At 54.5% G+C, this 22,392-nt stretch overlaps 1 protein-coding gene across 2 annotated transcripts; it reads right to left on the minus strand.

Moving 5' to 3' along the window:
* Positions 1–216: 216 nt before the first annotated feature.
* Ccdc188 (coiled-coil domain containing 188) lies at positions 217–2,969 on the minus strand. 2 transcript variants are annotated; one of them, XM_063226121.1, is made up of 10 exons: positions 2,380–2,966; positions 2,155–2,178; positions 1,898–2,005; positions 1,689–1,793; positions 1,558–1,614; positions 1,409–1,468; positions 1,216–1,280; positions 1,021–1,078; positions 737–786; positions 219–656 (listed from the first exon to the last, which is right to left on the minus strand). In XM_063226121.1, the coding sequence occupies exons 1-10, from the start codon at positions 2,680–2,682 to the stop codon at positions 470–472; spliced, it is 1,017 nt and encodes a 338-aa protein (XP_063082191.1). In that variant the 5' UTR covers positions 2,683–2,966; the 3' UTR covers positions 219–469. The 2 variants fall into 2 exon arrangements, with proteins under 2 accessions (XP_012997134.2, XP_063082191.1); XM_013141680.3 differs by having other exon boundaries at positions 217–656; positions 2,155–2,969.
* Positions 2,970–22,392: the final 19,423 nt, after the last annotated feature.

Below are 22,392 nucleotides of genomic sequence, written 5' to 3' on the forward strand. Positions count from 1 at the left end.
TGAGGGTATTGTTGAAGACTCTGGCAACTGAGAACCCTGGTCCTTGCTAGAATAATGTCTTTTAGGGGAGTCCTTCCTGTGACACCCTCAGTTCAAAGTCCCTTGTGGGAGGCCACCCACAGCAGCCAGATAGATGAGTGTGAGAAAGGGGAGCCAGCACTGATGCTGGAGGTCAGACAGGGGCCTTGCCCTAAGAGACCTCTCTATCAGACTGACAGTACCTTGGAAGTGTCAAAACATTTGCCCCCACATTGGTTTCCTTGGAAACAAGCTCACATGCCAAACGTGTCATGACTATATGTCCAGTCACAGGTCCAGCCCTCAGGACAGACCCCGCCTCCACCCTTCACAGCTTCTGGCAGGGATGGTGCTTGGCAGTGCCATGGGCAGGAGCCGGCGTGGCTACTGGACACCTGGGGCAGCGCCGGCAGCCTGACCTCCTCCTCGTTGGGGCTACTGGGCCTCCAGCCTAGAAGGGCAGGAAGTCATCCACCTCGAGACGCAGGAAGGGGCCCATCAGGGCCCGGAGCTTCCAGACTGTGGCTCGGCTCAGCAGGGGCGGCACCAGCCCCTCAAAGGGCGCAGGGTCCACCACGTACACGTAGGCAGCAGTGCAGGCTAGCAGGGTACCCAGCAGCAGCCTCAGGGCCAGCAGCCTGTGGGTGGCGGTGGTCAGGGGGAGGGGGCACTGTGGGGATGATACTGGAGAATGGGCTCTGCCCGCAAAGTGACCTACCAGAGCTGGTCCTTGAAGCCCTTGGAACATCCCAGCTGTGGCCTCCCTTTCTGTTGGGGAGGGGACCATGTCAGAGCCTGTGCTGAGGGCTGTGGCAGAGGGTAGAGGTCCTCAGCCTGGGGCCCAATCAGCTGAGACCCTACTCCACCCTCCCCAGGAACTACTTTCCAGGATGACTCTGGTCAGGAGTGGGGTATGGTTCCTGCCCTGAGACCAACCCACAGCAGGGTCCCCAGGGTGGAGCTAGGTCCAGACTAGGAGAAGGCGTGGGGTGGGGGACTCACTGCCATGCACGCCATCTGCTGCTCTTTCCTGGCCTGGCTGCGACACTGGGCCCGATCCCTAGGGTGGGGGATGGGGCACATCAGGATCATGTCCCCACCCCAGCCTGGTACCACCTCATACTGTGAAACTGGGGGTTCAGAGGTTGGTCCCTCCATCCTGTTGTGGCTCAGTTGGGTCTTGGGCCCCCACATCACCCCAGAATCTCCAGCTGAATGTCCTCCATTTGGTCTAGCACACCCCGAATGTCCTTCTTGAGGTTCTGGAGGACAGAGAAGGTAAGTCATGCACTCTCCCCCAACCACCTCCCCACCTCCCCATTTTCTCACTTCCAGCCTTTCCCATCTTCCCCTGATTCATCATTCTTGAGTGTCTCCTTTGGGGACCTACCAGGAGCCCAGTGGCCTGGTTGTTGAGGGCCATGTGTACCTCTGCCACGCCATCCCACACCTGGGGGTGGAGAAAGTGGGGTCATGCACAAGGAGTAGACCCAGATAGGGCCCCCTTGTGCCCCTTCACGCCTTGGGCTGGTTGGGTACCTCTGTGATGGCCATCTTCTTCTTCTCAAAGGACAGTCTGATCTGTTGCAGCTCATTCTGGATCAGGAGAGGCGCGGTATTGGCTCAGATAGCCCCTCCCTGGGCCCAACCCCAGCCCCTGCCAGGCCCACCTGAGATTGCTGCACGAAGGCCTCCTCTCCCCTGCACAGTTCATGCCGCAGCAGCTGTACAGGAGCCCTTTCCTCTGGGGGCCGGGTGCTGGCTGACTCAGGGGACTGCCAGAGAGCCCCAGGTCAGCAGGAGCCTGAGGCCTGAGGCCTGTGGCTGTGGGGGCAGGGGTGAGGCTGCATGGGGTCTCAGAGCTGCAGCTGGCACTTACCCAGGCCAGGGCTGAACAGCTGGAGTGCTCAGGACATAGGTGCAGAAACTGCTGCCCTGGCCTCAGCATTGCCCCCAGTTGCTCCCGGAGGTCCTGATTCTGCCTTTTCTGGGGTTGGAGATGGAGATAGGGTCACTGTCATGGCCATTTCTCAGGTAGGAAATGGGAGGTGGGCTAGGGTTGAGGCTTAGAGAAGAGACAGAGGCCTGGGCAGTGTGGAACAGCCTGGAGCCTCTAGCTAGCAAAGGTACACTCACCAGGCTGTGATTCTTCTGATCCAGCTGGAGAAAGGATGGTTTTGCAGACCCCAGCTGCCCTCTCTGGAGCTGGGGGCATGCTGCCCTGGGTGAAACTGAGGCCCCTCCTCCTGGTGGTAGGGTGGGGCAGGGGCAGAGTCTAGGCACTGAGCTGGGGGATGTCCCCTGCCTGGGTGGCCCTTGCTTCGACCCTGAGTGGAGGTGCCAGCCCCACCCCATCCCCACCTCCATTTCTCCTGGTCTTGGCCTCCCTGGCTCTCTTGCTCTCTGCTGCTGCATCTCCTCTTCTTCACTGGATAGAAAAGAGGCCTTGCCTCCTGCTCTGGGCCCCCCACCCTTTGGCCCTGGAGCTTGGAAAATCCTTGAAGACTCCAGTGAATGAACAGATGGCTGGGGGACCAGGCAGGGCCATCTTACAAATCCTGGGCATGGCTGATCGAGGCATCCTCCATGGCTGCTCGAGGCTGGGGCTGGGGGACACTGGGGGTGAGAGTGGCCACAGGGCCCCAGAGTTTTGGGCCCCTCCATCCTTCCCTGTAACCTCTTCTGACCCCAGGTCCAGGCTCTGGCCTGGCTGACCTGCCACCCTCTTACTGAGGGTGCTTTGGTGTCATGCTCGCTCACAGGTGTACCGCAAGTGACAGTCACAAAGGCCCACGTGCAGCCAGGGAGGTCACAATGGGCCAGGGCTGGGGTAGGAACCAAGCTGGGGCCCCTCCCATTATGGCTCTGTCCTCACTGCCCCTGAGTCCCTGAGACCCTATTGTCCTCAGTCCCCTGCGTCTGTGGAGTAGCACCCTCAGTGAGTATCTTCTGTAGTGAGGCTCAGGAAACCAGGTGCTAGCAGAAATAGCCATCAGTCTCATCTGCCTCAGGGCCCAGACCCCTCTGTAGTGTGTCTCACCTGAGCTCCTGCTGTCTGAAGGCAGTGGACAAGCCCAGCCAGGGCCCTGAGAATCTGCCTCCAGGGTCTGCCAAGCTATGAACCGCCTATCTTAGAGCCCTGGGTTAAATTGCAGTTTTCACTGATAAGTTTTGGAGTGGTTTGTGACATGGGAATAATTTTTAAATTTTTATTACAATGAAACACATCAGTATTAATCCCTTCCAAAATACTCCTCGTTTCTTGCACTTTCTCAATCATTTCTGGAACTTCTCTTTTGGGAGTGTCTTTAGTCGAACTTTTGTGGCTGCCTCAGTGTCTGAATGGATTCAAAATGTTTATCTTTCATGGTCATTTTTGACTTTGGGGAAGAGCCAGAAGTAGCAGGGTGCCAGATTTGGCAAATAGGGTAGACGAGGACACAGTGTCATGTTTTTATGTGGCTGTCTTTCTGCGGATGGTCCTCGGCAGCCTCATTCACTATAATTTTTTTTAATCACACTTCATAAAGATGCTCAAAGAGGATTTCCAGAACTACCTCAGAAAGAGGCAAGAACTGTGGGGTAAGTACCTTCAGAGTGAGGGGGAAGATCTTGAGGAGGGTGACTGGAAATGTGCCTTTTGCTACAATAACTTTTTTAAAATTTAAATATTCACTATATGTTGATCACACTTTGTATACGTGTATGTGCATGTGTGGATGTGTGCGAACGTGTGGATGTGGGGAGCATAGCCTATTGTTTCTAGGGTAATGATGAACAAAACAATACAAAGTGAAATCAAACACAAGAGAAAATGATGCAGTCAAGAAGTTCAATAAACGTGAGATGTTTGAAGGCTGCTGGTGCAATATGGCATGCTGTATTACAGTAAAATTTTTTTTAACAAGTAGAAGGCACATACGCTCAAACAACAACAAAAGTGTAGTATAGGGGATGTACAAGCATCACCCAGGGCCATGGTCATTTATTACCCTTGTCCATTATTCTGAGTGGCACCTGATGAATGCACTGGACTTCTATGTGGCTGGCAGTGTAGTAGGTCTGTTTACACTTGTGTCATAAGCACACGAGAAATGTGCTGTGAAGTCCTGTTTGCTACACCACCACTAATTGACGGGAAACTTCAGCACTATTATATCTTGCTTTTTCTCCCTTTCAGGACTAGGGATTGAATCCAGGGCTGAGTGTGTAACAGGCAAAGCACTCTGCCAATGAGCTATGCCCCACCTCTCTTCATTATAATCTTATTGGACAACTCGTCTACAATGTGGTCTGTTGTTAGCCAAAATGTCATTATCCAGTGCATAACAGTGTGTCTATGTTTTCTAAAAGTGTACTTTGAATGTCAGCCGTTATATTTCTAATTGCTGAGCTATGTCTTCCATTACTCAAGTGCCTCCTGTTCTGCTCTCATTCTGTCCCATTTTCTTATTCTGTTCTTGTTTAGGGACACAGTGGGTTGGGGCAGGGCATCTTTTGTTGCCTGTTCCGGTTGACTGTAGGAAGCCGGGCCTCTGGAAGGAAGAAGGCCTCTCACTGCAAGGCCATGCCTTGTGCTGCAGCCCCGAGGTCTGGAACGGAAGGAGAGTCTGGGGGCTTTTCTGCAACAGCTCTCACTGATACCCGCTGACCTGCTGTACCTGTTAATGGACACCAGAGCACAAGCCAGCCCCAGCCAGCCCGAACTACTGCTCACCCTGGTTCATACCCAGCATCACCTCTGCTTATGGTCTCTTGCTTGCAGATGACCTCCCTCCCGTTTTCTTCATCATGTGATGTGGATATATAGCAGGGGCTCCTGGGTCTTGGTGACAGAGGAGGGGACGCACAGTCCGCACCAACCACACATGACCTAGCACAAGAGGTCCCTACAGGCTTCCAGGGACTGAGTGGCATCTGTGCACCTTATAGCAATGGGCTGTGTGACTGGGGACCCATGCAATAAGTCTGGAGCTTGCCTCAGCTACCCTTGAGCTGTCCCTGAACTGTCATGTGGCTGTCTCTATAGCCCCTCGGGGACAGGTTAGAAGTACCCTGGGCCTAGAATGTGCTTGGCTCAGAGATGGAGCCAAGAAGGCCTCTGAGGTGAAGAGGCCATGGCTGGGTGTGAGGAGAACACAGTCAAAGGCCTAGAGCGGCTGGTATTGGGGGATGGGGCAGAATAGTAGCTTTGGCTTATGCTCTGTTCCTCTCAGGCCAGCTAGATGCCTCACAGTGTCCAGGAAGTTCTGTGACTCTTTAATAATAATGATGATAGTAGTGATCATGAAGATAAGCTGCTGGGTAAGTTCTTCAGGTACTCCTACAGGGTGCAGGCGGGGCTGTGGTCACTCAGTGGCTATGAGGAAGTGCCCAGGGCACCTTGGATGTACTGCTTCCTCCTGCCACCTCCTTTCTCCACAAGGGAGCCCCATATTCCTGGTAAATCTACCTTTCCTCATGCTGTGCCCTGTCTGGAAGATTGCTGTCTCTGAGCCAGTTCTTAACATGTCCCCTCCCCCAAAACCTTCCTCACCTCCTCCATAGTCCTTGCCATGTGGCTGTGAGCTGGATACCCTGTGAGGTTAGGTCTCGCAGAAGAGAGAAGAGTCCAGGACCTGGTGGGCTCCTTATATATGGGGCCAGATATGCTAACGTCTACTGAGTGCCCTGCAGTGGGTGTCCTGGGTGGGAGTGTGCAAGGGGTTCTGGGATATCTGCATAGGAGAGAAGCACTGGGCACTGGCTGGATGCTGGAAGTGTAGTCACACTGTGGAAAGTGTGGCTGTCCAGAATGTGGTGGGGGAGAGCTGTGGTCCCTGTTGCTAGGCAACACACCTCCCTGGACGCCAGTTGCTATAGCAGCCGCTTCCTGCTCATGTTGCCATGACACCCAGATGGCCTTGGGGAGCCTGGAATGAGAGGAGGGGCTACCCTCATCTCCCTTGCCTCTCCTTGGCTCATGTCCAGGGGACGCTCAGGAGGGAGAAGAGGAGAAGCTGGGATTTACCACTGGTGTGGAGACTCGGCATTACCTGCAGAGCTCCGGGCCTGAACTGGGGCACTCCTGCTTCCTCACAGTGGCTTTGATGCTCAAGGTCCCCACTTCTTTTGAGAAGGTGGGAGACAGGCCTTGTGTACTCACTGGGGTTCTATTCTGTTCAAGCCCCCAGAGCTGCTGTTTGAGGTGTCAGCAGAATTTGGAGAGATGTCTGAGGCCAAGGTCCATAGGACTCTGAAGATGTCTCAGGCTGTCAGGTGCCCCTGGATTCACAGCCAGAAGGATGGATCCACTAGGGGCTGAGCGAGGGGTGGGGTAGCCTGGAAAGAGACCACCGCATCCCAGGGCCAAAAGACAGGGCTGCAGGTCCTCCACTCCCAGAAAGTAGACATAGGCCAGCCAGAGCTGGGTGCCCGTCCCTCTACTCCCCAGCTGTGGAGAGCAGAACGGGCTGGGGGCTTGATCCTGGGAACAGAGTGTGGCCCAGAGGGTGCTGGGTAGGTCTGTGCCTATGAGGTCCTCCTAGCCATTCTCCTTCCAGTGCCTGAGACTCAGGGAGAGGAAGGCACAGCCCATAAGGGCTTTGTCCCCAGCATGACTGCATGGCTTCAGCACACAGGTGGTAGCAGACCATTTGTCTCCCTCCCAGATGACACTCTGGACACTTGCTCCTCACATTTTTTATTTAAGAATCAGAGAGATAGTAAGAATGTCAAGGAAAATTCTCTCATGGACAACATGGCCCCAAGAAATTACCATCAGCCCAGGATGTGAGAACTCCAAGGGGAGACAGTAGGCTGGGGCTGCATGGCTCCTGTCCACCAGGGTCATTGCAGTTGAAGTGGTGTGTTTACTCTTGCCTGGACCCAGAGGACCCCTTGACCCTCCCCATGATCACCCACACAGTATGCTCAGATCCCCATCTAGTCTCCTCTTCCTTCCTATGACCTCCCTTTTTTTTTTTTTTTTTTTTTGCAGTCAGTACTGATAATTTAACTCGGGGCCTTTTCACTAAGCTATAATCCCCAGCTCTTATTTTAAGACAAGTTCTTACTAAGTTGCTAAACTGCCCAGGCTAGACTGCAATTTGCAATCCTCCAGAGTATCTGGGATTATAGATGTGTGCCCCTCTACATGGCTTAATGCTGCTTTTCTATCCCTGTTTAACTAGCTGACAGGGCTGGAGAGTTTAATGGTCAGGGTCAAGTTTACCTTACTGGGACCAGAATCTGCATCGTCCAGGTCCTGGCAGTGAGCTCCCGAGGCCTGTCTCTGAACACTGATAGCAGGCCCCTGGATTGAATAGAGGCTACAGGGAAGGTAAAGGGACTTCCAGGTCACAGCCTGACCTTGCATTGCTCCTACCTACCTCGCTGTCCTCTTTCAGGTCGCTGAAGGTATGAAAAGGAATGGAGTACGATTCTCTAAGAGACCACTAGATGGCACGACAACCCTTCAGACTAGATGCAGGTGTCTGGGACCCAGTATCCAGGGCAGACCCTACAGAGAGGGACTGGGAAATCCGAGGTTGGTGTACTTCAGCTGGATCTTCTGGAAAAGCAGGGCCTGTTCTGGGGAAGAAAGTTCCCTCCCCGCTTGACTCTGCAGTTCCAGTGAAATGCAGGGCAGTGGCTGGCACTGTTGGCCTTAGGTGTCCGTCTTTTCACTGTGAACACTAAATATCCTGGGGCCATGAACTGGACCAAGGTTACCCCTCCTTTCAATGAGTAGCCGTGGTGGTAGGGGTCTCAAGGCCGTGGGACAGACCTGCTCAGGGTCATCATGCTCTGACCAGTGTTGGGGTTGTGGTCCATGTTTGGTGCTGCACTTTGTGAGAAGCTAGAGGGTGGAGCAGAGAGAAAGCTGTGCCCAGGGCCAAGGCAAACCTGGGTTGCTGGACCCTCTGGGAGGTCAGTGGTTGGAACGCTGAGTGTAAAGGTCACCTGGAAGGTTGGCAGGGTGGCTGAGTGTAAAGGTCACCTGGAAGGTTGGCAGGGTGGAGGAGGCCAGCATTTTTTAGAAGGAGACGCTGCTCTAACCTCGGTCTGAGGTGGAGGACCTGCTGGGAGGCTGGGTAGGGTGCCTGTTGTGTTATGACCTCGGGGTACCAGAGGCTGTCTCTGCCCTACTTCCTTCTTATCACAAGGCCTTGGAGATGAGCACGTTAAATCTCCCTAGTGGGTGGGGAGAGCCCCCACAAAGCCCAGCACTCACCCTTGCCTTTCTGCCCTGGGTCTGGCCCACCATCACCTCCGTTCTCTGGGTGCAGAAGACTTGACCTTGGCTGAGACCTTCATGCCTCTGGGCAGCTCCATCCACTCTGGCCTTTGAAGCCAGTTCAAGGATCTGGGCCCAGACATGGCAGGATAGGGCTGCAGGGGACAGAGTGGAACTGGGGACCAGGAGCTTTGTGTCTGGGCTGGCTGTCCAGGCTCTGGGTGGTGGGTGTGGTCTGGATGCTGGAGGGTGGAGCAAGAGCTGGACCTGATAGGGGGCTGGGAGCCTGTTGCTCGGGCACTGGTCTCTCAGTGAGGCCTGAGTCCAGCCCTGTCCCTAGGCTACTGTCCCCTGCATTGCTTGGAGGCTGTCGTGTGGGCCTCTTGCAGGGCTCCCTTGCCCAGGCCACGAGACTGGTTAGGAAGTAGACTGAAGTCACATTCTGCCTCAGATTGCAGGTGTTTGGCTCACCTAGAGCTTCCAGGTGAGCCTTGGAGTGGCACGCCCTTACTGGAGGTGAGGGGATTTGGGGGAGTAGGAATGAGCAGAAGGGTGTAAGGAGCGGTCCCCCTTCCTAATATTTGCCTGCACTGTGATCTTCCCTAGCCGGTCTTACATCAGCCCTGCCAGCCAGCTCCACCAGAGGGCGCTGTCCAGAGGGCTCTCTCAGGAGAAGTCCGCCGTGAGTGTGGGTTCTAGCTAGTGAAAACCCTAGCTGGTTTTCCTTGACCTGGAGTGCACACCTCGCCCGAGGTCCATTCTTTGGGCCTGACCCCTCACATCCCTGGGGAACAGGTCCTTTGTCCCACTGGCAGCATCGCTCTGCCCTGGTGGGATGACGGTGGCAAGGCCTTTCTCTCCTGAGTAATTTCACTCCTGAGTTCCGTGTTTGAAGTTGATCACGCTCACGGTATACCTCAGTCAAAAGTCTGAGGGATTCAGATTCCTGACTCCCAAACGGCCCCTACCTGAGCCAGCAGGAAACACAAACTGCCACCGTTCACTTCACCAATTAGCCAGCTTGCTAAGTTACAGACCGTTCACCTGCTCCCTAACCTTGGATGGGTGTGGCTGGGCTGGACTGTGGCCCCTGTGTAGCACAGCTACTGGCTGGCCCCTTGCCTGGTGGTGCCTCCAAGCCTGCTCCCCTCAGAGCAGCTCAGCTGTCTGATCTTGAGGGGACCTGTGTCATCCACCAAGTAGACAGTGGTCAACAGACGAGGGTGGAGGAGGGGCCGGGGGATTTAGCTCAGCGGCATAAGCACCTGCCTTGCAAGCGAGCGATCATGAGTTCGATCGCTAGTACTGAAAAAGACAAAAAAAAAAAAAAGAGGGTGGAGGGTAGCTCCTCCTCATGCTTCATCACAGTTCCGGCCCGTGTCCCTCCCTGGGGCTCCCTGGATCACATTTTCCAGAAAGCTGCAGCTGCCTGCCCACTGAGACCTCGGGACTGGGGAGTCTGGCCTGAGGCTGCTGTCCTGCTCACTACTGTACTCACCAAGCCAGCCAGGGAAGGAGCCAGCCATTCGGCCCCCAGCCTGCCTATCGTGTCCCCTGGCTGGTCACTGCCCTTCTAGCCAGTGGCATCTGCTCAGGGCTGTACAAGGAATCACTGGGGGCCTCCTCCAGAACTGTTCTTCCTAAGACCCTGTGTCGATGATAAAGGGCAATATCAATCCTTGCTGATGCACTGGGAGAGAGCTTGCCTTACGAGGGAGGCATTTAATTTATCTCAGGAACTGGGCGCAAGTTATAAAAATGGTAATTTCTTGGACATTCAATTACGTGTTTTCATTGTTACCCTTGGTAATCAAGGAAACGATTTTTAAAGACAGGCTGTGAGATGATAGCAATCTTGGGAAGAGGATGGCTGGGTGCCTTAAGAGAGAGGAAGACAATGTCCACAGGTCAGTGGGGCTGAGCTGCCCTGGGGTTCCTTCTCCCCAACCCCTTGCCTCAGTCTTCCCATCTACAGATGGGCCCATCTCTGAGGTTGTGCAGCCAGCTATTAACAGTCTGCATTCAGGGAGACTCAACCCCAGCCCCTCGTGGCGGTACAGATGGGCCCATCCTTATGGCTTCCCCTCCTAGCACCCTAAGGTCTGCGTCATTCATTGCTGCTTGGGGAACATCTGGGGCTCCTCATGGGGTGTGCATCTGATTTTCCCCCCAGTGATGTTTTGGCTCTAAATAACATCTCCAGGATTAACAGTGCTGGCAGCCAACAGCACCAGGTGATTGGAAAAAGGGTTTTATGGCCCCAAGGGTGAAATTGAACTTGCATCCAATGTGTAGTTCCAAGATGGGATTTTCCTCCCCCAGCAAATGCAGCACATTTCACATTAATTATAAGGGTGGCTCTTGGCCACTCATCAGCATCATGGGGACCCATCTGGGTCACAGTGCCAAGTCTGGACAGCCTGGGGGGGGTGGTGGTCAAGACTGGGTCACCTTAGGAAGCTGTAGTCTCAGCAGATTCTGAGGTGACTCTGGGACAGATGACTTTGTCCCATCCCACGCCAGACAAGGGGAGAAGAGAGACAGATGAGCTGGCCTCACTGGGCCATAACAAGAAGGAGGTTCCAGGCTGTGCCTGGCCCCTTCCATGAGGACCCACAGGACTGTTGCTCAGGAGAGAGGCCTGGCCTACTCTGTGTTCAGGAACGGGGCCTGGTCTGGTCTGGGCCTCCCCTGAAAGCCCTGTAAGCCCATCCTCTGGCTGCCCTGACCCAGTTCTTACAGTCCAGACCTGCACCCTGTCCTACCTCCACCCTGCTGAGAGGGGTTTTGATCCTCAGGGTTCTGTCTTAGCAGGCAGGAGGGATATGGGGACAGGGTGCTGGGGAGAACCACTTGGGCTGGGTTGGGACCCAGGGAGGGAGGATGAAGTCTTGCTCTCTACACAGAGATAGGTTGTTGTGATAGCTCTGGCTCCTGGGTCACACCTGTCATGTGAACAGTAGAGGGAGGAAGGGCCTGGAGCCAGTCTGCCAGGGGCTAGGTGTGACTGCAAGGAATCCAGGAGCCAGTTGGCCTGCAGCTAGCAGGACCTGCAAAGTGGCCCCATCTGCCACCATTGAAGCTAATGGGAGGGACGGTGCTGGCATCCTGAAAGAGGACTTTTCCCAGAGTAATTACCTTCGATTCACTTGCAGTAAATACTAGGCTATTTTTCCCTTTCCAATAATTGCACTTATTTATTTTTAACTAAGATTAAATGTTCTCTGTGAGCTCAAGATATACTGACTGCCTTGTCAGACTTTGGGGGCAGCCCACCAGGGAGGGAAGAGCCAAGGTACAGGAGGTGGGTGGCAAAGAAGTTGCCTGTCCTGGAAATCCTAGGACTGGGAGAATGGGGTCTCATTATCACTGTTGTCATGAGCGTGACTGTCACCGCCAACACCACCGTCGTCACCATGGCCTCCATCACCACCACCTCCGTCATCACCGTTAGATCGCTACCATTACCACTGCTCCCACCCCCTCCACCACTGCCAGCTCCATCACTGTGATGACTGTGACCATCATGCTGCCAGTGCCACTGCTGTTGACAACCCTACACTAGGTTCCAGGCCCACCAGTGGCTGGTACTTGCTCTGACAAAACTCACCATACTGGTCTGATTGCAACTGAGGGGTGTCTGTTGTGGAGGTGGCCATTGTGGAACAGGAAGAGGAGTAGACCAGGGCCATCCATGGACATAGTCCTAGTGCCTCATTCTGTCTCAGCACCAGCGCAAGCTAGGTCTTAGCAAGTTGGGCTGGGGAGGCAGCAAAGAGTAGGGCACTTGTCTGTCCACACCACATCCACCCAAGCTAGAGAATAGCCACTATGGCCCACCAGAAGTAGGGCCTTACCCACACAGAGCTCATTAGTTGTGAGCCTGTTACACAGGTTTCTTGCTGAGACTCAGTTTGCTTGTCTGTGAGATGGGGGTAATGCAGTGATCATGCTGGCAGGCTGTGAGGGCAGAGTGGCAGGATGCCCACAGGAGGCCATGGAAGGGATGTCGATGGTGAGTGTCAGCCAGGTAGCTGTTGTCTCACTGAGAACGGCAGGAAGCTTGTGCCCACGGTGGTGTTAGGAAACTTTGGTCCTGTGACATCACCCCACACAGCCTGGTATATCATGCTCTGGGCTCTCCATTCCAGTCAGATATCCACATGTCTGTCTGATTCTGTGTGCACATAGCAGAGTGGCTCTTGGCAGTTCCTCCTCAGCTAGGGGACACTTGGCAGTCTCCCAGCACAATCCTCCCAGCATGCCAGAGGCCTATCCTCGGGCCTTGGTGGGGGCTGTGGGTCAGCCTCCCCTGGCGAGGGGGCGTGGGCAGGGTGTGGAAGCTGAGGAGTGGGCTTCCTTCAGCGCCAAGCAAGAGGGGACTGGAGAGAGAGTTTAGCTCACCCAGGCTCACCCAGATCTGCTCTGGGTCCAAGCAGTGTAGGTAGGAAGCAGCCTGCCTCTTCCAGGTAGGGAGAGAGTACATGGAGGTGCATTGAGCCCTGTTTGTGTTTGGGAAATGTCATTAACAATTAAAAGTCTTAAATCTTGGTGACATTCCCGATGGCCAGATAATTAATACAAGAGCAGATAATAATTATTCAATGATTAATAACTACGCTTAATAGTTTTCTAAGTAATTATGACAAAGAGAAAGTTAAATAAAAACCCGTCAAAGTTGCTGATGCCCCGCAGAGTGCGGGCACCTTGGTGCTGGCGGGTGGCCATGCTGCTGGCCCCAGCCACACTCACTTCCCAATGCTGGATGCCAGAAAAAGAGTGAGGGCCTAGCACCCTTGTCCAGAAGGGTAGGGTCTCTCCCAAGACTGGGCCAGGTAGATACAGTCTGTCTCTCTCCTTGCCTCTCTTGGCTTATGTTGTGGCCATGTGGATGGCTATTCGTTGGCCCAGAGGCCTTTGCCCCACCCTACTGGTGTCCTCAGAGCTCATGGACTGGGACATCTACTATCCCCATGGGATGTCTTCAGGTCCTTCTACTGCCCCAGTATCTCTGGTTCCTGAGTGTAACCTTCTGCCATCAGATTTGCTTTACCATGTTCCTGGGATCTGATCTGGGGCTCTTCCATCTGCCACTTCTCACTAAAGTGAGAGTGGTTGATTAGTACTGCCCTAATCCTCTAGACTTGGAGCCCCATGGGTTTATTCATGTGAGCCTTCTCTATAAGAAAGAGAGTGATTCCAGACCAAGAAGAGAGTGATTCTCTACCCTGAGTCTGCCAGCTCTGCCTGCCCTGGAAAGTGGCTTGGAAGTGGCCAGGAACCCAGCTGGTAGCAGGTGCTGGAGATCTCCTGCCCCAGTGTGTGCCAGTTTTGTTCCCACTTGTCTGGTCTAATCCCCAACTGGCACTGTTATGTGCCTCTCCCCTCCTCCTTCAAGTAGGGTGACTGGAGCCACTTGCTCTTGAGCATCTTGTTCTCCATCTGAGGTGGGTGCTGCCCTTGCTGGCCTGCTGTGAGGCTCAGAGTGAACTAGCTAGCTCTGGACATGGAGGACAAGGGACCAGTTTTGCACTCCGAGGGTACTGGGTACTGACCCATGAAGGAACAAAGTGGAGCATGTGAACATGAATGTGAAGGGCTTATGGATCACCCTGGGCCTGGCTCTGTAGTGCCCTTGGAGCTGATCCAGGGCTTCTCCTTTCCTCAGTTCTCACTGAAGTGCAAGCAAGGTGCTCCCACAGGTTATGTGGCTCCGAGACCAGAGAGCAAGCAGATGGGGCAAACCCAGGAGGTCTGCAGCCAAGCTCCCCATAGGACTCTGACTGTTCCAGAGAGAGAGAGAGAGAGAGAGAGAGAGACAGACAGACAGACAGACAGACAGAGACACAGAGACAGAGACAGAGAGAGAGAGAGAGACAGAGAAAGTGACCCCAGTGGGGACCTGCCACCTTTCTTGTACCAGTGAGGGACTCATGGTGCCTCTGCTGCAGCCACCACTCTCAGCTCAAAAACTCAGTAGGAAACCGTAGGAAACCCCAGTGCGGAGGGCTGGCCTGTCCAGGACCACTTCTTCTCTCCCTCAGTGGCCATTGTTGAAACAGCTATGATGACAAAGCAGGAGTGGGTGGGCAGGGAGATGGTGCGCCAGGCAGCAACTTATGGATTTTGTGAGTTTAAAATTTTTCAACATACAATATTAAGAAAAGGATGCAGCTGGAAAAATAAAGAGCCCAGGTAGCAGCCCCCTGGGGAGGGTCTCCCTGTCCCTGGGCACAGGCCAGGCAGGTGTGGTAGAGTCCCAGTCGGCCCAGGTTTCCCATTTTGAGTGCCATTCCTTTCATTCCTCTGTTTCACAGTATACCTGGATGGGTAAACTGAGGCCCCAGAGGGTCAGGGCTGCCCAAGGTTTTGAAGGCCAGTTGGGGATGTTGCGGACTTGGCCCCTGACTTGGCCCCCGTGCAGGCCCTCTGTCCAGACCCCCTCAGTCCAGGGTCACTGTGCAGTGTCCCTCAGCTGGACTGCCTCATTAGCCCTGTCACAGACCTGTCTGGGGTCAGAGGCTCAGAGGCCATTAGCGGATGGTTGGCTCCTCCGAGCCTGATTGCTCATTAAGGCTTCTCCAGTGGGACCATCGTCCACTCCGAGGCCTGCCCGTCTCACGTGCACTTCCCTCACCCAGTGCACTTGGGCTGTCCTAACCCACCCCATCCCCTCTGGCCCCACACCAGCCCCATCACTGCTCCACCAGCTTGCTGACATGCTGCCCAACTGGCTTCTGCTTTTGCTGAGCTGATGACCTGGGGAGGGAGCGGAGGCCCCGGGATGCCACCACAGGTAGGGATGAGGATGGAAACACGGGCCTCCGGGTCAGTTGAGAGGGGTCTGTTCCATTTCTGCTCAGCGACTGGGGCCCCCGATCCCCATCCTGCCTCAGTCTCTCTATGTGTAGTGTGGATCTGAAGACAAGGTGAGGCAGGGCATTTGGTGCTGGGCCAGTCCGGCTGGCAGCCTCCCTCCACTGTGGGGAACAGGCCACCAGGTTGGAGCAGGGACACAGGGCGGTACCTCATGCTACCTAGAGCCTGAGGGCTGTGACTGCAAAACAGGGGAATGTTTGTCTTGTCCACTGTTCTGTGCCTTGCTGCCTCGTGGCCTCTGTGGGTCAAGGGGGTCCATGTCTACTTTGGATCCATCAGCAGAGACGGGGTGGAGTGGGTGTGTGTGTGACCTCTTGAGAGCTCTGAGGTCAGGACCATGACATCAATGGTGTTTCAGGTCTGAGCCTGGATGCCCCTAACATTGCTGCTGCCCAGGCCCCCCCAACCTTGGCAGTCCCTCCCCCTTAGCCCTCAGGGACTGGGATGAGACCAAGTGATTTAGTGGTCTTCCTAGTTAGGCTTCCTCATTAATAATGCATTCCTGCTAACGACCTTCTCTCCTCTGTGTCATTAACTGTCTTCTGCCTGGTGGGTGGTAGGAGGCAGCTGGCTCGGGAGGGTAGTGGGAGGAGGGGACAGTTGGGCATTAAACAGGGTTCTCTACTTGGGAGTCAGGGAGAGCCGGTGTGCCCAGCACCCGAGAGCATCATGGGAAGCTAGGGAGGTGGTTAAGGCCGATGCCCTGCAAACAGCCATAGGGCTCAGGCTGGGGGCAGCAGCGATGCTACCGCACCCTCCCTGTCTTAAGGTTGGCAGACAGTGCTGGGCCCCACAGTCATAGGGATCAGCGCCCCAGGGGATGATGATAGACAGGATTTGGGCGTCAGGAGACTTGGATGGCAAGTTCACAGCAATCCCATGAGGTGATAGAAGAAAATAATCTAGCAGCTGTCCAGATGTTTCCCAGGAAATTGAGGTGAGGAAGGGACATCATCCCTGTCCGAGGTCCAGGTGGGAGGAGCAGGGCTTGGGGAGGAGGTTTTTTCCCAGCTTTTGGGCTCCTTAAAGCCTAACCCATCCGGGATACTCCTGCCTGTGGGTTGCCCCATGGGCGGAGCATTAAACTTGGACTGGGGCAGGGGACAGGGATAGTTCTAGGGTAGCATGTGGGAGCCCAGGCTATACCTCAGAATGCCTAGATGACCTCCCGGGGACCCTCATCAGGTGGCAATAATCCTATTCCCACCACTCCTCTGCAGCTGGCTGAGAGGAGCCCTCTGTTGGGCAGAGCTACAAAACTTCTCAGACTTAATTAAAATCAATCTCCAATTACTCAAATGCCATTGATTCCAGCCTCCACTGATGGGGAAAATATGATCATCATTGTGGGAAACATCAATGTTACAGTATTGAGCATTTGCCGCCGCACAGGGCAGGCCGGGACCCACCAAGTCTTGAGGCCTGAGCTCTGGTCCCAGGCCACACCGCCTTGTTTGGAGTCCATGTTCAGGGCCTTGTGGATGAAGGCTCTTGAGGTCAAGGGATGGCTCTGTCAGTGTCCCTGAGCTGCCACCTCCTAGCTGAACCACAGGGACTGTACAGAAAATGGGCTTAGTCTTGATCCTGAGAGCTGCCGGGCAGCCTGATGGTTTGTTTGAAGTGTGTGTGTGTCAGGCAGGCTGGAGTAGGTGCCCTGGAGACCACCTGCCACTGTCATGCCACTAGGGTCCTCTAGGTATTGCAGTGAGGGTCCTCTGCCTGGCAAGCCCGTGTCTCACAGGGGCACAGGGCTCCTGCCCACTTAGCTTCAGGGTGAGCCACTGCAGGAGGGAGGTGCCCTGTGGCTATCGTAAATTCTCTTCACTCACAGGGTCTTTGAGGCCTGGACTCAGCCCAGGGGCTCATTGGGCAATGGTGTTGGCAAATCTGTGCTTGAGCTGGCCACTCTGGTCAGATTTCCTCAGTTACAACCTTAGCAGGGGAAAACAGGACACATCAACAGAGACAGACCGAAAGAGGTGACCACAAGCAGGGCCTGAGAAGTGAGTTAGGCTGGATCACTTGAAGCCCTGGTCTCAGGGCAACTAAGCTTCAAGACTCCAAGGGTAGGGGCTGGGGATTTAGCTCAGCGGCATAAGTGCCTGCCTTGCAAGCAGGCAGTCGTGAGTTCGATCCCTGGTACCAGTAAAAACGAAAAAGACAAAAAAAAAAAAAAAAGACTCCAAGGGTAGACTCAAGGTAGAGAAAAATGGCAGGACGTTAGTAAATCTGGGGGAGGATTATCTCAGGGCCATAATCTAGTTTTTTGTTTTTTCCTTTGAAAAAGAAATACAAAACCTTCAACTCACTTTCCCTTAAAAAATCACATAAAGCATCTCCCAAAGATGCAGCAAATGCTCAAACCTTATGTGATTTCTGCTCTGGCCTGGGAAGGGAGTGAGAGGGGGGGAGGAAGGTGAGGTGCGGGGCGGGGAAGGCAGAGGGTGGAGCCTGCTGTGGCACCTGCTGGCTTCTCATTCCTGTCTTGTCACCTGTGACTGCTGCCTCTGCCTGCTGTTCCCAGCTGCCTGCAGGTGTGAGCCCCAGTGCCCACAGGTGGGTAGACAGAATCTGACCTCTCTAGGTGAGAGGTAAGAATACAAGGGAGGGCCCCACTCAGCCTAGGGACACGTGGCCCTGTGCTGTGACAGCAGCAAGGTCAGGATGCCAGGTTCCAGGTGGCCTCTGGGGTGGGAGGTGAACTTGGACACTTGGACACCCAGAGCCACAGTGGCGATGGCAGAGAGCTGTAGAGGAGGAACCCTGCCTCCTCTTTGCTCCTGAACAGCAACCCTTCCAAGCAGGACCCACACGATGTGCTGAGTCTTTTGTTACTTTAATTAATGCCTAGCTTCCCAATGCCTAATTAAACTGGAATTGCTCCATGTCCAATAGCCGAGCGTCCCATTAGATACAAGTTAATGCAACTGTCGCATTGGCAGTGAAATGAGGCTGTCGTGTCCCCAAGGAGGGAATGGTGTTCACCCGGAGGACAGAGGAGGGTGCAGGCAGAAGGTTCTGAGCCTGCACTTGAAGCCCTTGGCCAGTGGACCCTGCATTGAGGATACGGCTTTCCCTAGGCCCCTGGCTGAGGCCCTGGCCTAGAGGGACCCTCCCTCCTTTGGTCCCTGAGCCAACAGCCTGGTTGCTGTTGTGACTACATGGAAAACTCATGTCAGTCTAGCAAAATGCAGAAAAATTTGAAAAAAAGATAGCAAGAACCTTTCACTTGAGAAATGTGTTGTCTTCCTGTCTTGAGGGCAAAGGGGTTCCCAGTAGGTGCTCCCCATGCTCTTGGTGTGGGGCTGGGACAAGGTCCACATTGAGGAGACACTGGTTCATTGGGAGCCAGCAGTTCCAGACTGGAGGTGCAGGGTTGGAAGCCCTTGGACATGGGGTGGATTGAGGTACAACCCCTGCACCCACCAAGATTTCAGAGTATCACCCCAGGGCTGGACTCTCACCCTGACGGCCCACTGTGCGGGGCAACCTCAGGGGAGGGCTGTGCCAGGAGCGAGGGCAGATCTCTCCTTCACAGACTGCTGGGCCCAGTTCTCTCTCCTCAACCTGTCCACCATCCAGGTCCCCTTCCTCAGAGCTGGGTGACATCCACCTGGCCCCCCTTGCACTAGTGTCCACCTGGCTTCTTCAAAGGGTGAGTAACTATGTGTCTTTGGAGATGGTGGTGGGTCCCTCACCTCCCCAGTGCCCCTGGAGTGCTGCATGGCTTGGCGTCTGTCTGAAGGGAACAAGGGCTGCCCTTCCCACGTGTCTCTCAGGGAGGATGAGTTGAAGCCTCCCCTGTAGGCTGGGCTATGCTCTGAAATCTTGTTCATGGGGTTGCAGCTGTTGCTGTTGGGATGGGGACCAAACTTGGGCCATGTTTGTTTAGTGAGATTGATGGTGCCATAGTGCCGGGCCAGGCCAGGTGTGAAGGGCATTTGCAGGAACCCCACCTGTGCCCATCTACCTCACAGGCCACGCCAGAGGGCTGGGTGGGTGTGGCCGAGAGGTCATGGTGCACTGTCAGGGCTGCTCTGAGGCCCACAGGGCTGCGTCGTCCTCCAAGATTCATGTGTCCCTAGGACATGGCCCTAGAGCCTGGGACACTGGCCTCAGGCCCTCATTCTGATATTCACAAGTGGGTGGCCTTGATTTGGATGAGTTTCCTTCTCTGAACCAATGGGATGGACAAGAAGGGAGAGTCCCAGCCCGGAGGACAAGCCCCGAGCTTGGGCTGAGTAGGGGGAAGATGCTGGCTGGAGAACAAAATGCTGTGTTGAGCACAACTTTAGCACTACCTTGGGAAGGGCCCCCAATTCTGCTCTAGCCCTTTGGGGTCCTGTTCTTGGTCTGCAGCATACTTTGTCCGCTTAAGGACGGGGGCGGGTAGAGGATTTTGACTATCAGTAACCGGAGAATAAAACCCAGAGGTTCCACCCCTGTCCACTCTGGCTGACCCGACCATATGCGGGGGAAGCTGTAGGCTCCTGGTTTGGGTTGGGAATGGTCTCTGCTCCTTTGCCCCCTCCCCTGCCCTCTGCACCGAGGTTGCTCTAGAGGACTCCGCACATCCCTTGGCCCACTGCAACATGAGTTCCCAGATGCAATGGACCTCAGATGGCACTGCCCATTGGCATGGATGTGAGGCTGCAGCACCAAGGCCTTCAGAGCCCACTGGTTCTGGCCTTCCACTGCAGCATGAGGAGGGAAGGGGAAGGCTGGTAAGTCCTGTTTGATATGCAGCCCACCCTTAGGTGTCACCTGCCGGCCCTTGCATTTGCAACGTGGAGCTGAGCCCTGCCTGGACTCTGGATCTTCCAAGCAAGCAAACAAGACATGGGGCAGCCTTCTGCAAGAGCAAGTGACCGGGCATGAGTGCCCCCTTCCCTTACAGCCCCTTGAAGTTTATAGGGATACAACTCTGGTTTGAGAGCTGTGACCTTGGGCCCAGTGTCCTGGTCCTGAAAAAAGCACCTGGTCAGGCCACTTTAGAGGTCCATATAGGTTGGAGCAATGTCTGATTTGAGGTTCTCTTTCTCAACTAGGCCTCCTCCTATGTAGTGCCCATGGGAAGAGGAGGTGACTTCTCATACTGGTGAGCTCCTATCAATGCCTCGAAGCCCAACTCCATAAAGTCCCTGCAATTCCTTTTCAAGGTAGCACAGCATCTTTGCCTTTTTCCACTATAGCATCAACTACTTAGATGGTATTCTATGTCTCAGAAAGAGGACTACCCAGTGTGGTCTATTGACCTGTCTGCTACCCTGAAGGGGCTGTAAGTTGCTCAGGGCTGAGTGGGTCGGGCTCTTTTCTGGGTTCCCATGTCTTGCTGGGTACACTTGGAACACAGAGAAGTGTGTGAAAGAGGGGCAGAGAGCCAGAGAGAGGGAGGCTCGGCGTTTACTCTCTACCTCCCGTTGTTTCAAAAGCAACCGAGAAGAAAACAAGGACTTTATGGCTGTTGCAAATATTTCATCCTGCACGTTTTACAGTCCACAACTGCTGTGAACACTGGGCTCTGTCGGAGCTGGAAGATTCATAAAATGCATGTGAATTTTTATGTTCAATTATTCCAGGTCTCCTGCTCAGGGCTGCGAGCTGTCCCCTCTACAACGCATTCCCCAGGCTCTGCTTGTCTGTCCCCCTGCCCCACCTCCAGCTCAGCCAGAGCAGAGAAGCCCCGCCCCCTGCTCACGCCAGACTCTAAAGGCTGCCGCTGTCTTCTTTTCCACCTAGCCTGTCACCTACAGGACGGAAGGCTCCAGGGCCTTATTGATGCCTACATGAGCACAAGGCATCCCGTAGGGATGCCCCTGAGGGCCTGTGCACCAACCAGGGGCTACCCCTTGGACTCAGCTTCCCTGTGCCTTGGTTTTCCCTCCTGAAAAATGGGTATGATGGTAACTTTGCACAGGACTGCTGGGAAGATGCTGGCCCCAGCGAGGCTATGGCTGAGGGCTGGGGCTAAGAGGTTGTGTCAGGCCTGGGGTGGAGGCAGAGCTGGGGCCCTGCAGGCTCTGGCTGTGTGGAGCCCGGTGGGCATGGAGATGGGTTGCGGGGGCGGGGGGAGCCACTCATCAGTTGCAGCCTCACGTTCCTTCATCACGGCGCCTGCAGAAGATGTTCTCTGATTAGTCTGCTGAATTATGAATTAGGTTCCGGGTCCCTGTGCAGCTGTTCCCGGCTTGTCATCCCCACCACTTTATTTCCCCATCTGCTTATAAAACCAGGAGCGCAGTCCTGCAATAAACACTTCAAACACTTTTTTTAGGGGCTAATTAATTGTGTTGCATTTCTGCGACACAGCATGCAGGCCGGACCTGCCCCGAATTCCCAATGCGGTTTTGTTCCTGCCTGTGTGTCAGGGGATGGGTGGGCCCAGTGCTGGGAGTGGGGGCGGGCATGTGTGGTTTCTCCAAGCACGCTCACTTCCAAGGCAGCCTCAGTGCTTGCTGCAACAGGCTGGGCTGTCTCAGGGATGAGCTAGTTGGGTTGCGTTCTCCTGGGATTTCCCAAACACATTCTGGCTGCTGGTCCTTGCTGGGGTCACTAGACTTCCCCTTCAGCTCACCCGTGACACGTGTAAGGTCAAGTTCATGTCTTCCTGCTCACTGGTGACAATGACCCTGTGGCCCTCACCCCTGGCTAGCATTCACCCTTCACTAGCCTCTGTCCACATGCCTCATGCCTCCTGGCCTTTACAGTGAGCACTCCCTTGCCCAAAGTGCTCTTTGCTTTCTCCTAGCCTGTCGCTTTTCCTGGCACCAAGGACCATCCCAGTGTCCTGGGGTGTTGCTTTTAGGTGAGTCAGTTCCTCTGTGGGATCACTGCCTCTGGGGAGGAGGTCTTTGGGAGCCCTGGCTCTGCTCTGCACCCTGAGGTGGCTCTCCTTCTGAGGAGACCCAGAGAGCATCCTGGGGGAGGTTTCAAAGCATAACATTAATAAGAAAACAGAATCACAATTATCGAGTTACCAAACAGAGCTCAGAGACAATTAAGTTACAGTAGCCGTTTGACTGCTCCCAATACTCAGGAAAGTGGCCTTTATTAGGTTGATCCTGCAAGTGGGCGCTCCACTGAGTCTGTAAGGGTTTACCATGTGACCAGGCGTCTGGTTCCCCAGATACAGCCTCCTAGGACAGTGGTGTTATTAGATAGAGAAAGCTGTTTTCAGGTTCTTGATATCCTGAACAAAGAGTGGAGCAGGACTCAAAAGGAGTAACAAAGGTAAGGATTATTGAAAAAGAAGTGCTGGTAACAAGAGTAACCATAAG

Source organism: Cavia porcellus, unplaced genomic scaffold (assembly GCF_034190915.1).
Source record: "Cavia porcellus strain 051 isolate PalLab524CR breed Dunkin Hartley unplaced genomic scaffold, mCavPor4.1 scaffold_16, whole genome shotgun sequence".
NCBI lineage: Eukaryota > Metazoa > Chordata > Mammalia > Rodentia > Caviidae > Cavia > Cavia porcellus.